This window comes from Colletotrichum phormii (assembly GCF_030913505.1).
Source record: "Colletotrichum phormii strain CBS 102054 chromosome Unknown BDP81scaffold_5, whole genome shotgun sequence".
Classification (NCBI taxonomy): Eukaryota; Fungi; Ascomycota; class Sordariomycetes; order Glomerellales; family Glomerellaceae; genus Colletotrichum; species Colletotrichum phormii.
In genome coordinates, this window is record NW_026851447.1 from 2221018 (window position 1) to 2237248 (window position 16231).

General features: G+C 56.0%; 4 protein-coding genes across 4 annotated transcripts; 2 read left to right on the top strand and 2 right to left on the bottom strand.

The window, feature by feature from the left end:
* Positions 1–200: 200 nt before the first annotated feature.
* BDP81DRAFT_469887 (uncharacterized protein) lies at positions 201–8307 on the bottom strand. The gene is made up of 2 exons (XM_060594536.1): positions 7910–8307; positions 201–7667 (listed from the first exon to the last, which is right to left on the bottom strand). Coding segments are annotated over exons 1-2 (7209 nt in total). The 5' UTR covers positions 7912–8307; the 3' UTR covers positions 201–460.
* Positions 8308–9566: 1259 nt separating this feature from the next.
* Positions 9567–10782, top strand: BDP81DRAFT_391968 (deoxyhypusine synthase; the record flags this gene model as incomplete). Its single annotated transcript, XM_060587631.1, has 3 exons — positions 9567–9785; positions 9860–10639; positions 10711–10782. 3 exons carry the CDS (start codon positions 9567–9569, stop codon positions 10780–10782), a joined length of 1071 nt encoding a protein of 356 aa, XP_060448539.1.
* Positions 10783–11140: 358 nt separating this feature from the next.
* Positions 11141–11608, bottom strand: BDP81DRAFT_391969 (uncharacterized protein; the record flags this gene model as incomplete). Its single annotated transcript, XM_060587632.1, has 1 exon — positions 11141–11608. The coding sequence occupies one exon, from the start codon at positions 11606–11608 to the stop codon at positions 11141–11143; it is 468 nt and encodes a 155-aa protein (XP_060448540.1).
* A 1221-nt stretch (positions 11609–12829) lies between these two features.
* BDP81DRAFT_313651 (cyclophilin type peptidyl-prolyl cis-trans isomerase/CLD) lies at positions 12830–14482 on the top strand (the record flags this gene model as incomplete). Its single annotated transcript, XM_060583915.1, has 1 exon — positions 12830–14482. The coding sequence occupies one exon, from the start codon at positions 12830–12832 to the stop codon at positions 14480–14482; it is 1653 nt and encodes a 550-aa protein (XP_060448541.1).
* Between the last annotated feature and the right edge of the window lie 1749 nt (positions 14483–16231).

Below are 16231 nucleotides of genomic sequence, written 5' to 3' on the forward strand. Positions count from 1 at the left end.
TTCGGGACCGCGAGATGGGGAAATCTTTGGGGAAAGATGGGGGGTTGGAAGAAACCTTGCAACAGAAAAAGGTTCAATAAGAGAAGCGTCGCGTACGGATGGATAGCTCTGGACGGCATATGGCAAGGCTCTCAAACATGAGAGTTGATTTTGATATATTGACGCCAAGTCTCATGAACGATCAAATGCAAGAAGAAACTGTGGATGACTGAAAATTCCCATAAAAGTAAAAAAAAAAAAAAAAAAAAAAACCTCTTTCCTGCTTTATGCGTTGAAACACTATGAATACACGTCCTAACCCACCCAGCCGTTCCCCTTGGCTTCGCATCTACGTTTCCTTATGCTTCCCTATAGCTTCCGGTCCTCCAAACCAGAAAACACACCATACACCTCCCCGTAGTTAAATTCTTTTTTTGCTTCTTTCATACATGCTTGATTAAAGTGGAGTCAGATACGCCTTCTATCGGCCGTATCGATCAGGTTGTCTCCCATACCCATCTTGCGGGCGCAGTTGGCCGCGTTGGAGCATCTCCTGGTGTTGTATCTCCCGAGGATCTCTAGGGTCTCGGGGGTCGCGGCTCATCTCCCGCATCTGCATTTCTCTCGGATCCGGAGGGTAAGGTCCGGGAGGCGGGCCGCGAGCATCGTATCCTACAGGCGTGTAGCTACGAGGCGGCATCTGGTCCCGGGGATCTCTAGGCGCGGGCGTCGATGCGTACCGCGGCGGGTACGCTTGCTGACCTTGAGGTGGCATTTGCTCCGGCGCCCGAGACACCGGAGGATACCGCCCTTGCATTGGGTGTTGGTGCTGAGGCGGAATCTGTCCGTACATGGCTGAGCCGCGTTCGTCTCGCATGGACATGTGGTGTCCCGGCGGCGGTTGTTGCTGCTGCTGTTGAGGTGGTCCGGAAGCCCACGATTGTTGCGGCATGGCCGAGCCCGCGGGAGGTGCCTTCTGCGCCGACATGTGCGGAGAAGCCCAGTTCTGAGGAGGGGGTGCCTGCTGAGCCTGCTTAGCCGGCGGCGCATGTGACGCCGGTGGCCAAGAAGACTGTTGCTGTGGTGGTTGCGGCTGGCCCATGGCGTGTCCCTGAGGCCCAGGAGGCCATGCTGATTCCCTGCCTTGCGGGGGGAGCGTTTCGCGTCTAGAGGCCGACTGATGTACAGCATACTGAGGCGGCGGCGAGCCAGCTTGAGAAGCAGGCGCACCATACGCAGGGTATCCAGTCTGAGGCTGGTAAGGATCTCTGGGGTCTCTTGGGTCACGAGGATCGCGAGGATCACGAGACTGGGGTTGCGGCGGGTAAGGCTGCGCGACCTGAGGAGAGTTCGTCGCTGGGGGCTGGTGGTACTGATAGCGGTAGTAGTCTCGCTCGACGGCTGCTGCCGCATCATGAGGGGACGCAATGGCTGATCTCGGGGCGCTCATGTGCTGCGATTGGGGCGAAGCAGTGTACGTCGGCTTCAGAGGAGGCATCGCAGACGCTGAGGGAGCATTCCGTCCATAGGAATAGGCAGCCTGAGGAGGCTCCCGCTCTGGTCGCAGGGGAGTCGGCGCCGGCGCGGCCACAGGTCCTCTAGGCATGCTTTGTGGTGGCGGCGTCGGGGACGGCTTGATTTGAGCCATGTCATTGACACGCTTGGGTTGAGGCGGGGGTGTGGGAGCGGCAGCAGCGGCACCTGCTGGTGGGTCGTCGTTGAGCAACGACATGATGTTGGATCTCCTGTTCTCCGAAGCTGACGAGCGAGGCGGGGGCGCGGCTGCTGCTGCTGGCGGTTGTTGTTGCTGGGGAGGAGTGCCATATGAGTCCATGTGGGTGGGCATAGGTCGTTGAGCTGCAATGGGTCTCTGGCCAGGAGGCGTCGAGACAGACGGCTGAGGATCACCCAAGAGTCGTCCACCTGGCTGAGGCATGGGGTAACCTTGCGGGACTGGAGTAGCTGTTGCCCGCGGTGGCTCGGCAGGCTGTCTTGATACAGGTGGTTCAGATCGAGGTGGTGGGACATTCCGCACCGGTTGCTGACCATAAGAGAACGGTTCGTAGTGGTGCTGTGGCGGTGTCATCTCGGGCTCCTGCTTGAGGCGAGTGCGCTCAGTTGGGCGTAGATGCTCTTTGGCTTGTGCCTCAATCTTCTGTCTCTCCATCTGTTGCCTCTCCATCTGTTGCCTCTCCATCTGTTGCCTCTCCATCTGCTGTCGCTCAGCTTGCTGACGCTCGATCTGCTGCCTCTCGATTTGTTGACGTTCCATCTGCTGCCGTTCAATAGCCTGTCTTTCGAGCTGCTGGCGCTCAAGTTGCTGCTGCTCAATGCGTTGGCGCTCGATTTGCTGGCGCTCGATCTGCTGCCTCTCAATCTGTTGACGTTCCATTTGCTGCCTCTCGATTTGTTGTCTCTCAAGCTGTTGCCTTTCCAGTTGTTGTCGCTCGATCTGCTGTTGCTCGATGCGCTGGCGCTCAAGCTGTTGTCTCTCCATCTGCTGTCTCTCAATTTGCTGCTGCTGCTCAATCGCCTGTCTTTCCATCTCGCGTCGTCTCTCGGCCTGTTGTCGGTCGACCAACGGTTCAGGCTGCGCAGACTGAATAGGTTGTGCAGCAGCCAAAGGCCGTTGCTGGGCGGGCTCGGTAATTGGGGGGGCGGGCGGCTTTTGTGAGATCCTGACGGGTTGAGGAGGTTGGGTTGATTCTCGTTCCCTCTCCTGGAAACCAAAGGTTTGCTGAGGAGGTGCCCTGGGCGGGCGAGCAACCGGTGAACCTGTCTGTGATACCGGCTGAGCAGCTGGTTGTTGCTGGGTTGGAACTGGCGTCTGCTGAGGAGCTTGAGGAGGGGCCTGGGTGGCAACAACAGCAGGGGGAGGAGCTTGAGCAAGTGGTTGTGGCGGCTGCGGCTGCTGCTGTTGCTGTTGCTGTTGCTGTTGCTGTTGCTGTTGCTGTTGCTGTTGCTGTTGCTGTTGCTGTTGCTGTTGCTGTTGCTGTTGCTGCTGCTGCTGTTGTTGTTGCGCTGACGGCGTCGGTGGTGCCGGAGTGATCGGCATAGCAAAGCGACCAAATGGTGGGGCTCCAGGTTGTTGGACGGGAGGCTCGACCTTTGTCACAAGAGGTTCGCTCGGCGGTTCGGATGAAGTCGTCGGGGCGGGAGTAGCAGGCGCAGAAGCAAGAGGCCGATGAGACGAAGCCCCGGGCGTAGAGTCGTACTTCTTGCGTCCACCGACGGTGGGCGGTGGTGGATCTGGTAGCTTCTCACCTCTGCTTCGTTTTGCGTCAGCCTCGGCAGCAAATTGCTCCCACTCAGTCTTGCCCTGATCTCTTTGTCGGACAAAGTAATTCTTGACCATGACAGCTGTCTTCGAACCCATATGGCCCGCGATGGCCACCCAGTCGGTACCAAAAGACTTCAGTAGGCCAGGGAAATCATTCGCTTCAGACACGCTCCAGTAGCTGGACGCCTGACTGGGGGCACGCCGTTCGGGTTGCGGCTGGGCAATATCGAAAGTCGCGACGGTTGGTTGCGCGGGAGGTGGTGGCGGCTCAGGCCGAAGTGATGGAGGCGCCATTACCTCGGATATCGGTGAAGGGGTGATGGGAACAGGGCGCTCCTGGACAATCAGAGGCGGCTGTGGTTGCTGAGCCGGAATCACAGGGGGCTGTACGCCCGTAACCGGAACCTCGAATTGCGACGGCAGACGGTTCTCCATAGGAACAGGCGGAGGAGGCTGGAACTCAGTGTTCTGAACTCTGGAGTTCGAGCGAGACCTTCCTTTGCCTGTCGCGGGTGTGGATGCCGCTGCAAGAGTCTGCTGTGATTTGGGCACCTTTGGTTCCTTATCCTTGGCTGCCCTCCGTCCACGCTTCCTACCGTCAACCTTTTCGGGATCAGCCTTGGCTCCGCGACGGCCAGGTGTGCCGGCTGGTGTGGCATTGTCAGAATCCGTAGGCGGTTGCTCGAAGCCCCACGTCGGGGCAGCAGCACGGCGTGGACGTCTCCGTTCTCCATTCTCGCCGTTCTCTTGGTTCTCCTCTCCCTCGTTTTCGGCGTTGCCCAGCTCCGAGACAAGCGCGCTTGAGCGGGTCTTACCTCTACCCTTCTTTCTACGCTTGGGTTGCTTTCTAAGCTTCTCCTTGAGGTTGAGTTCCTTCTTCATCAGATAGTAGTACTGAATACAGGTACCAAAGTTGCGCTTCGGTACGTTTTCAGCGACAACACCCCATTGCTTCGGGTTCGTGAGATATCTCTTCTCGAAGAGATCGGCTTCTTCAGGGGCGAAGTTGTTGATTGGCGGCATAATCTGCCAGGCAGGCACAAGCTTCTCCACAGGCGTGAAGCCGGTGGTGTCCTTGAAGAATTCGTTGTCGCGATCCTCCTGCCTCCAGTACATCTCGGGAATGACGGCTTCTTTCTCACTGCGATACTTCTCTTGCATGGCGCGTTGTTCTCTCTCTTTCCGTTCTTCGTCTTCTCTCATGGATGCTTGCAACACTCTTTCGAGGTCCCGTTCGCTCGCGTACCTTCTGCCAGCTCCCCTACCTTCTGGTTTCAGTTCCGGAGGAGGGGGGATAGGGATGTGTTTCTCGGGTGTGGGTAAACAGCTGATGAAGGTTTCTCGACTCTTGACCGCAATCGGATCGCTCGAGACTGTAAAGTCGAGATACTTGATGTAGTTCTCGGCGTAGTCCTTGCGAGCTTCACCCTGTCCAGCCATCTTCTCCAGTGAGATCTTGTCAAGCTGCTGCAGAATGAAGTCGTCGACCATCGAATCCGACTCAAGGGATTGTAAGAAATCCCGGTCCCGGCTCCAAGGGCGGCAGCTGTAGTCGGGCAAACTGTCGAGAGGGGGAGTCGCGGAGAACTGTCGGATCTTATCAATGAGCATCACGTCGGGGTCCTCGGATTCGGTGGAGTTGTCGTCGTCATCGTCCATCTGAGAGGGCGTGCTGGGCAGGCCCTTGTCACCTTCAATCGTTTCCATCGGCACACTAGATGGCTGGAGGAGAAGGTGCTGGCCATTCATAACCGGTTCTCTAGGTTCTTCGCGCTCGAGAACCGGCTCCAAAGGTGCTTTCTCCGGCTCAAATACGTCTTCCATGGCGACATCCACGTCCTTTGCCGGTTCAGATGGTTGAGGAAGAGAGGGTGCCGATAGAACCGAAGCAGGCTCGTCGATATCCATTTCCTCTGTCTTGGGCTGCGGCTCATCGGAGGCGGGGGCCATGAGTGCTTCTTGAACCATTTCGACAACAGGTTCGGCGGGTTTCGCGGTAGGCTTCTCAACTTTGTCCTCGGCGGAAACCTCTGCGACTTTCTCGGCATCGTCTACAGCTTTCTCGGCGACCGGCTCTTCGGGCTTATCGACAGGTTGTTCGGCAGGCTTTTCAGCGACTGGTTCTGGCTCCTTCTCGGGTTCTTGCTCAGTCACCTTCGGGGCCGTCACCACCACTTCTTTCTCCGTTTCTTTCCCTGGTTCCTTCTCTGCCTCCTTTTCGATGAGAGGCTCCTCGGCCTTCTTCTCAACCTCGGGCTCCTCCGATTTCGGCACGAACACAGCAACTGAGACAGGTTCAGGTACCACAGTAGGCTCCTTTGGTGATGATTTGGCTTGCTGGACAGGGCTCGAAATCTTGGGCGTCTTTTCGCGCTGCTCCACAACCGGTGACTGAATCGGGGTACCTTCTTTCGGATGTTCGATGACGTCGGGGATCGGCCCAAGCATGTCCACAAGACCCTCTGGCTCGGTAACAAGCGCCACCAATGCTTCGTGTGAGATTGCAGCGTACCGAGAGATAATCTTGTCCGGGGTGCTGTCGGCCGCGTCCTGTAGCTTCTGCAACTCGGCCTCCTCCTTTGCGATTTCCATGGCAAAATATTCTCCGTAATCTTCGTCGTCGTCGGACTCGGAAGTCTGTTCGGAGACTGGCGCCGAGGGTTCCTGGGGTGGGAGAAGAAATCGAACGCGCGGCACTGACATGCGGCTCACCTTTGTGGGCTTTGCAGGCTTGGGCGGCTCCTTCGTCTCTTCCTCGTCCTCGTCCACTAAGCCCTCATCACTGTCGTCTTTGTCGGCTGTGTCAAATTTCTCTTCCCGCCGTGGAGGGGGGTTCTGACGTTCCGGGTACCCATGGTTATCGGTTCCTCCCATGACTGTGTCCCTTGAATCATCTGGGTGCTCCATATCTCGATCCATGGACCCTCTAGCAGAATAGCTGTCTCTTTCGGATTTGATGACAATTTCGCCAGGTTCCGGGAGGTTGAGTGACTTTACCGAGCCTTCGTTGGCGGAATTGTGAGAGTCAGCCTTCGCATCGCTACTGCGTGGGCGCCGGTCGTTTTCGCCTTGTTCTGTCGGCACGCTTTCATGACGGAAAGGTACCGGGCGTTGCTGTTGCGCAAAGCTCTGCGATCTCATAGTCTTGGGCGACTCGGGGGGGCCCTTCTTTCCTAGTGCTGGATTTATCCACTGCTTACTTGAGGGGCGTTGCTGTTTCTGTTGTTGAGCACGGGGCCCAGAAGGGATAGGCGGACTGCCCTCTATAAGATTCATCTTTGCTGGTCCGGTGGGAGGTGCCGGGAAATCGCCGCCGCTACCTCCGCCGCCGTGTCCGGCAGAGACGGGTCGTTCGGAATTGAAGGCTCTTGGGGCTGTGGGTGGCAGTTTGCCGGTGCCGCCAGTAATGGGTGATCCGTCGGCCGGGCCGTTTCGACTGGGCACAGTGCCGAAAGCGGGTGCTGAAGGAGCCAAGGGGGGCGGAGAGACGTCCTTGGTGTTTGGCGATTGTGCTTGGGACGACATGCCTCTGTCTCGTTCTCGGTCGACCTTGGGTCTCAGCAACTCGCGGTCTCGGGGATCACGGGGTTCGTCTCGGGGGTCTCTGCGAACTTCAGTATCAACCCAGCGGTCACCACGGTCGCGGTCGTCTCTATCGCGGCCCCCCCATCGCCCTTCCTGAGAGCGACTGCGAGGCCCGAACCGATCGCGGTCATCGTAGAAACCACCCCGTCCTCCCCTGCCTCTCTCCCATCCTCCACGTCCTCGATCCCGGCCTCCTCTAAAACCACCTCGACCCATGCCGAAGGGGGGGTCGGAGTTGGACGAGCCGGCGGAAGGGGGGCCCCCGTCCCTTGAGCCGCGCCTAGATCGTTCGGCATCGACGCCTAATGGAGGATCTCTGTCGCGGAAATCTCGCTGTGGTGGTGAGCGGCCTCTACCGGGCGAGCGTGGGCGTCCCCGATAGCTCTCTCTATCCCGTCGATCCCAGTCCCGGTCGCGTTCACGGCTCCTCTCATCTCGATAAGGTGGCCCATCACGTCGGTCTCTAAAATCGATATCACGGTCCCGTCCGCGATCTCTGCTGTCATCGCGAACCCAGCCACGGCCACGGCCTCTGCCGCGTCCTCTGAAGTCACCGGCATAGCCGCCTCCTCTGGGGCCACTGGGAGGATCTAAAAGCGCCTTAGGCCCTCGTGGCGGGTCACGGGGAAGGTTGTCGCGGAATGAATCTCTGTTGTTTGTGAATGCTGAAGTGTTGGAGCGCGCCTCGGCGGATGATCGGCGGCGGCCGCCGTCACTATACTGTGATGCGCGTTCGTAACGATCGGGTGAGCGGTCGCGAGGCGATCTGGAACGACGGTCGCCGCGATCTCCCCCGTCATACCTCGAGGAATATCTCGAAGCCCTGTAGAGATCGTGATTAGCATGAAAGGGTCGCTCGAGAGGGCGCCTCGCATCGGCAGGACGCCTGTTGTGGTCAAAGGGAGGGCGCATCTGGTGGTGGGGAGGGTCTATGTGTTTGACTCGATTTGCGTCGAGCGCGATGGCTTGTCTGGGTCGTCGGGCATGCGGGTTGCGGGTTGTGTATGTTTTTGATCAAAGACTTGAAGAAGTCGGAGATTTAGGTTTGTTGCATCGTCTACTCACATCGCACTAGGCCGGGCGACAGCCCTTAAAGTTGCCTATGATAAAGGTCCAATACCATATGTGTCTGGATTGGGACGTGGAACCAGAGAACCTTGGTTGTCGTGGGTCGATGGAAGACTTTTTGGTCCTTGGAGTGGTCGGGTCCCAACCTCGGATAAGCGTCAGGACGGGCGTTGGTCAGGAGGTGAGAAAGGTAGCGTAGCGGGCACGGCGGGGAGTGGGTGCATCCGACAGCGGGTCGTGATTGTGTGTTTGCGTATGGGTTTGCACTGGGTATTGAAGTTATGGGTGGATGATGGCACGTTGAATGAGTGTGGACGGGCTCCGGATGGGCGTCGGTTGTGTGTCGTCGTGGATGAAGCGCGGAGATGCGACACTTTGGGCACTTTGGCGAGCAATCGTGTGATGGTTGTTGAAGGATTGAAGACGGGACCCCAGGGGCCAGTACTGGACGGCCACGGCCACGTTCGGGGCAGCCTGCCTGCAAAATACGGTTCGCGTGCAGTGGCGCTTAGTTCCAGGTTTGGCACTGGGCTGAATTGGATGGATCTCAAATTCGCTGGGGGCAGCGCCAGCCTTCTACAAGTACCGCCGACACCCGCTAGTCTTGTTTGGGGTGTTTAGCGGGACCCACGGCAGTTCGAGGTTTACAGTGGCGTGCCTGGAGGGTACACCTTAGGTAAGGTTGTTGTCTTTGGCCCTGTGCCTGCCTTCAAGTCCCATCCAATGCCTGTCTTCCATGCTGACGCAGTACGGAGTATTACATAATGCAAGGTACGTTCAGTCCGAAATCTCAATTTCCAGGTTCTCAAGATTCGGAACGTACCCTCCAATGTTTGCCAATGGAAACCTCTCCGAGTCCCGTCCCGTCCACGGTCCAACTGAAGGTGTCCACAGACAAACTCTCACCAAATCCACATCATCTCTACCTTAGGTACCTAGGTATTCGTACGACGTTCACCGATGAGCCTCCCCTCTTTGTGCAATCCAAATCCATCAAGCCTTATTTTGCTGTGTGTCCAGGAACGCATTGAAGAGACACCCAACCAGCTGCACTTTCCACACACCACATCACACCTCAGTAACCATACACACCTCGTCACCGTGTCGCCTTACCATTATCCGTAGACGACCCCGTCCTGCACGGGTGGACACTCGCAATTCGAGGGTGGGCCCTGTGCGCGCGCGCCGTGGCAGACCCTGCCGCCTACTACTCCACCTTTCCGTCAAAATTCTTTGCAGAGTGGAGTCCGTTTTTTCTAAACATCACGGCCGTGGAGTCATCCCATGCCCGCCCGGATGGAGCCATTTCGAAGTGTGTGTGTGGATGGTCACCTTTTTTCGAATGCCAGCTCCGACTTCTAGTCAACTCCCTGATTGCTGAGAAAAAAGAGAATACGGATAGACACACCTTATTTTTGGGTTGAAACAGCCACAGGGTTCTTCTTGTCTGATAGCCATCCTACCTACGTACACAATTCTCCGCCGATTCGTGTCCCCACTATCGGCTATAGATCGCCACTCCCCTCACTGGTATGTACCTTTGTTCGGTGGGCTTGAGACAATCTCACTTTTGAGAACACTCCCATTTGCAACGCAACTGCAGCTTTGTTTCCGGTGTATGTCCCTCATTCGTTCAATTACAGAAAAGAACATCATGGCATCGCAAGAGAACCCCAATGCCCCGCCGGCGGCAGCAACCGATGCCGTCCTCGTCGTCTCGGAGGAAATGCCCGAGGGCGCCCAAAAGGTCGAGGAGTTGGACTTTGACGATATCAAGGGACCCATCACCGCCGAGAGCCTGTACAATGGCATGAGATTCATGGGCTTCCAAGCCTCGAATTTGACAGAATCCATCCGGATCATCAATGACATGGTGAGCCGCCACCACCACTAACTCCCACGTATGAGACGACCCTGGCTGACAGGGGGGCTTTATCAACGTTCAAGAGAGCCTGGCGAGACCCAGAAACCGGTGACAAGACCACCATCTTCCTAGGCTACACCTCCAACCTAATCTCCTCCGGCATGCGAGGCGTCTTCCGGTGGCTCGTCAAGCACAAGCACGTCTCCGCCATCGTGACCACCGCCGGCGGCGTCGAGGAGGACTTTATCAAGTGCCTCGGCGACACCTACATGTCCTCCTTCAGCGCCGACGGCGAGGGCCTGCGCAAAAAGGGCCAGAACCGCATCGGCAACCTCGTCGTGCCCAACTCGAATTACCGCGCGTTCGAGGACTGGGTCGTGCCCATCTTTGACAAGATGTACGAGGAGCAGGAGGCCAGTAAGGGCACCGACGACGAGATCAACTGGACGCCCTCCAAGATGATCCACCGCCTCGGCAAGGAGATCAACGACGAGCGCTCCGTCTACTACTGGGCGTGGAAGAACGATATCCCCGTCTTTTGCCCCGCGCTCACGGACGGGAGCTTGGGGGATATGCTGTATTTCCACACCTTCAAGACGTCGCCTGGTCAGCTCAAGTGCGATATCGTCGAGGATATCCGCAAGATCAACACCATGTCGGTGCGCGCCAAGAGGGCGGGTATGATTATTTTGGGTGGCGGCGTCATCAAGCATCACATTGCGAACGCTTGCCTGATGCGCAACGGCGCCGAGTCGGCCGTGTACATCAACACTGGCCAGGAGTTTGACGGAAGTGATGCGGGCGCCAGGCCGGACGAGGCCGTTTCCTGGGGCAAGATCAAGATTGGCGCCGATGCTGTCAAGGTATGTCACCACGAGCAACTTGTTTGGAGAAAATTGTGTGTTTTCATTGCTAACGCCTGTGATGCTTGTAGGTCTATGCGGACGCCACTTTGGTATTCCCATTCATTGTTGCAAATACTTTTGCCAAAGACAAATCATCATAGTCGTTATAAGCGCTCAAAAGAAGAAAAAACCGCATTTCATCGCACTCCCAAGAGCCGCCACGTGTTGTTCCTTAGACATGGCTTGTTCGTGATGCTGACTCCCGCTCGGATGACCTTGCTCTAACATGTCCCTGATCTTCCCTCCCCTCACAATCCGGCCCACAGACACCAGCATCAGGTCCGGGGCAACAACATGGCTCATCAACCTCTTCCGGAGCCGGCGAGCTGTCGCATTCCTGGCCCGCCCGAGACCTAGAATGCCGTGGGCACGCGGGGCAGATACAGCAGGGCTCTCTATTCCTACATCGCCGGTCAATATCCATTTTCTATCTGGTATATTTTGCAACAAGGGCGAAACTTACTCTTCCTCTACATCTCCCCGACCAGACGTATCGTCTTCGGGTGCGCTCTCAGTTGCCTGCGAGTCGTACGCATCATCGCCAGCCGCGCCACTGCGGTGATCCTCGCTTAAGCCTTCCGGCGGGGACGAGACGAGACCGCTACTCTCCGAACTCGATGGCTCGGAAGTAAACACCGTAGCCGCGCTGCTACCGCTAGGCGACGTATGGTTTCCTTCTTCTCTACAGTTACTCTCGGTAAAGTATCGAGACTCTTGCTGTACTCGTATCCTTCGATATAAGTCCTCGTTGGATTCTACGAGTGATTGCTCTGGCGTGGGGAAGGTAGGTGTTGGGATGTGTGGCCCGTATACGTGCGGGCTGTGGCTCGGTGCCGGAGATGTGCTGCTGCTGCTGCTGCGCGCTGGCCTGGTAGGCGAAGTGAGGTTGTCGGCGACGCTCGTATTTGCGAGTGCGACTTCCCTCATACGGGTGAGCGTTTCTAAACAGTCTAAAGACGCTGCCCTTCGAGTGATTGAACGTGTCTGACAAGGCATTTTTTCCGAACGGGCTCTTGTATGGTGCTGAAGGCTGTATATTGCACAGGGACTTGGATACAGAAGGGAGAGAAGTGGTAGTACTACTCTGCGTCGATTTGAAGAATGAAGTGGAGATGTTGCTGCTTTTTACTCTCCTATGGGTATACGTACAAGAATAGTGTCATTCCAGAGACAAGTGCAGGAAAAAGAGGAAGTTTTCTAGAAGTGCAGTGGTGTATCGGAGAAGAGGTGCAAACTCAACTTTCCACAAGTCTTGGCGGTCCCGTCTATAGATCAAGACATCCACGATAGTCTTCCAGATTTAGGTTATACTGGAACATGGGCGGGATGAATTCTATGGACCTTGCTGGGCAAGTGAGTACTTCGGAAAGGCTGCGCATCGTGGATCACATAGCATGGACAAGGTCGATGTGGGAAGACCAGTCGAATTGTTCAATGAGATGCGCCTTATTGAATTTCCTTATTGAATTTCTGGCCTTCTTCGACTCATTCTTATGAAGACAACATGTCACCTGGGGAAAAAAAGAGGTCGTCAATAAGGAATCGAGCAAAAGGTCGGGTTGAGTGAGGCTCGAGGACTTTCAGGTTAGTACTTCGACTCCCCCCTCATACCCCTCGGCCGCGTTCCCCCGACCTTTATGACAGGATGGAAGATATTTGGACTCGAGTACCTCAGTCCTCCTTCCAGGGGAGTATTCAGTCCGAATACAGAGAAGGAAAGGAAAAAAAGTGCCTTCGTTACGAAAAGGAAACACGCCAGTGAACTTAAACATCAATGAGGACTATTGGCTACTCAGGCTTCCCGCTAAGTCCCCCTCAGCCGATGCTCTTACTGAACAGTCTTGAAGATATAACCCAACCAAGGGAGGCACTTACACGATGCAAAGGAAGAAGTGAGGCAGGGGGGGCGGAACCGACAGAGTGGTACCGAATCAGATGACGTCCTGAGGTAGCTGCACGTGACCTTATCGATAAACCTTTCTAACGCTACCTTACCTCCCCGACGACGATCTAGAAACTTTCGATGGTTGTAGCTGCATACACCCACTTGTTCCACGCACTTCTCCCATAACAACCTCCCTCTTCTACCCCGACCCTACCCAGAACCTCACCTCTTGACTCGACAGAGCGTCGTCACGGCCGGCCAAGATGTCGGCCATCTACAACCTCGAACCGCAGCCGACTGCATCCGTCATCCTCCACACCACCCTAGGCGACATCTCCGTCGAGCTCTTTGCCAAGCAAACACCACTCACCTGCCGAAACTTCCTCCAGCTTGCCCTCGATGGCTACTACGACAACACAATCTTCCACAGACTCGTCCCTGGCTTCATCCTCCAGGGTGGTGACCCAACGGGCACCGGCAATGGCGGCGAGTCCATCTACGATGGCGGCGCATTCAGCGGCGAGCTGGACCCCTGGCCAATGGATGAGCGACGCGGTCTCAATGCCGGACCGACGGGCATCGGGTTCAAGGACGAGTTTCACTCACGGCTGAAATGGAACCGGCGCGGGCAGCTGGGCATGGCGAACGAAAGTCGTCCCGATACGAACGGCAGCCAGTTCTTCTTCACACTCGATCAGGCAGACGAACTCAATGGCAAGAACACGCTGTTCGGGCGGGTAGCTGGCGACACGATATACAACTTAGCGAAGATGGGCGAGGGGGAAGTCACTCCAGGCACGGACCGGCCGACGTACCCTGTCAAGATTACAAATGTTGAGATTCTCGTCAACCCCTTTGAGGACATGGTGAAGAGGTCAAGGGTTGCGACCCAGGCACCCAAGACGGTGGTCATTGAGAAAAAGAAGAAGAGGAAAGGCGGGAAACAGCTCTTGAGCTTCGGGGATGACGAGGGCGATGCCGAGGAGGTTCCGGTCTTGAAGAAGACCAAGTTCGACACGAGGATAGTAATGGACGTGGATGAGGAGGAGGAGCCGGTCGTGAAGAAGTCAACCAAGTCCAAATCGAAAGGCAAATCAAAGGTGGAAGTGCCGGAACCTCCGCGACGAGATGAGCCCGAGCCCGAACCTGTCGAGGAGAAACGGACGGCACCGCCAAAGGAGGTGTTATCGGAGAAGAAGAGCGCCATTCCTATTCGACTTCAAGATTCTCCGTCGCCAGAGCCTGAGGTGCGCGATACCAAGACGGCTCTCGAGAAGACCAACGAGGAGATTGCCGCTCTTAAGGCTTCGATGAAGCGGAGCTTTCAGTCCGAACCGGTCAAGGAGACCAAGAAGTCTGCACTCGAAAGCATGATTCCCGAGACGTCAATCCGGGGCAGGAGGAGAAGGCCCGGCGGTAATACGAATAGCCGTGAAGACCAACAAGCTCTCGATTTCTTGAAAGCCTTCAAATCGAAGTTGGATCAGGCGCCGCCGGAGGAGGCTTCGGAGAAGGGAGACGGACCCACCTCCGCTGCCGAGGAGGAGGAGGGGGCCGTTGAGGAGGAGGGCAAGGTCGCCGACGAGGAAGCGGAACTTTGTGATCTTCACTTTATTGCCGATTGCCAGAGTTGCAAGGCGTGGGATCAGGCCGCCAAGGAGGACAGCGACGACGAAGGGTGGATGTCACGGGCGCTCAGCTTTAAAGCGGATAAGCTGGGTAAGGATCTCAGTTATCGCAAAAAGGCAGAGGAGGAGTTGGTCGTGATTGATCCCAGGGAAAAGGCCAGGACGCTGCAAGAGGAGAAGAAGGCATCGCGAGAGGCCCGGAGCGGAAACTCCGGGCGCGAATGGGATCAGGCGCGGAATGCAAAGTTGGCCAGAGCTTCGGCTCTTGCGGGCAGAGGTGCAAGGTAATTTTCTGTGAAGCATCAGGGTATCTGTAAGTACTCCGTACAGCGTACCACGACAGGAAACAAGGGTTGGAATGCGACTCTGTAGGGGCGGGACATGACGGGCCAGTTAAACCAATGATACCCCTGAATTCGAAAGCAAGATGCGAAGATCCAAAGTTTTTGGAGAGGTTCCTCCAGTTAGAGACTATTCGTTCCTGCGATGCTATTCAGACATAACAAAAAATTGCTGTTGGGAGAATGGGCCGTGCTTGGAGGAGCTGAGATCGAAGAATAAGCTAGGAATCGGAGGAAAATGACGTTGGTAAGGGGGAAAGCTCCCCCGCCGGGTCCCCACACGCGTCATCGAGATGGCCTCGAGAAGACGGCGGGAGACACCGAGGAGAAAACGGCAGTTCGGCCGAAGTCCAGACCCCCTTGTCCTACTGTATTTGGTAACTTTGTGTGGAAAGTGGAAACATTGCATTCGGAAGATGCTGTGAGAGATTGAAGAATTGATGCTTTGACAGCTGGTGCCAGGATGGCGGGGTGGTTTTTGTTCACCTCAGTCTTGGGTAGGTACGGAGTACAAAGTCTCCAAATTGGCTCCAACACATTTCCTTTCACAGGTGACAGTGTCGGTGAGGGATCGAGATGAAGCTGGTTGCTGATTGGGCCGGACGATCTGTCCCGTGTCCAAGGGACCTTATCCTGACCCGTCCGTCCCAGAGTTCCAAGTCGAGGGCCCCCGAACGACCACGGTTCCCGTTATGAAATGGTGTTTGGATGGGGCTCATTGACGGTCCCAGGCCCCGGGCGGTGGCCGGTGGCCGGTGGTGGGCTGGTGCTTCCAGTGGAGGTCTTCTCCTTTAGGGTCCCCACTCGGGTCTAAACTCTCGGCCTTTGGGATCCTCAGTTTCTCATGGTCTCTCGTCTAGCTGATAATGATAATACAACAACGATATTGTCCCCCCGGTTCAGACACCAGGCAGCTTCAGATCTGACCTTACTTCTTCTTTATCCTTTGAGCCTGCGGTCCCCTTCTTACTCGGACAAGAAACGGCCTTGTCATTTCATTCTTCTTCAACCCTTTTTTTTTTTTTGGTTTTTTTGTAGGGTGCCTGTCACGAACTGGTCTTAAATTGCTACCTAAGCACGCACGTACCTAAATTGGAGAGACACCTCCTTCCTTATCCAATTATCCTCTTTTAAAACATTCCCATCAACCCACAGTACACGACGTGGTAGCGACATCATCCCCCCACCACCTACCTTGGAAGAAGACGAGAAAAAAAAGTGAGATAGAGAGAGAGAGAGAGAGAGAGACGCGCTACGCCCGCATCAGCCAGCAAGCAGACCGCAGTCAGCAGCAGCAACCGCCAGCAACGGTCAACGACCAAAGCATAACCTTGAACCTTCAAGCCAAGCAAAGCACCAACCACTGACGCCTGACGCCCTCACCGTAAGGTACCGTTTTAAGGTAGTTGTGCCTTACCTAACACAACGACACTCACCTTTTCTCCAACCCAAAAAAAGAAGAAGCGGGAACCTCTCGCTCATTCAGAGCTTTCGCAGCATCCTCCGCGACCGAGACAATCGCACCCTTGCGCCGAAACTCAAGCCCGACCTATCGCGACAAGGGCTTCTTTGCCGGCCCATAGTTCGAAGTGTTGTTGTCGGCCTTTTTTTCTTCTCATCCTCTCTCACACAATAGACTTCCTTTGCGAAAGCCTTCTCCCACGGCTTTTGGCGATTGACTCAGGCTTTTCCCCCC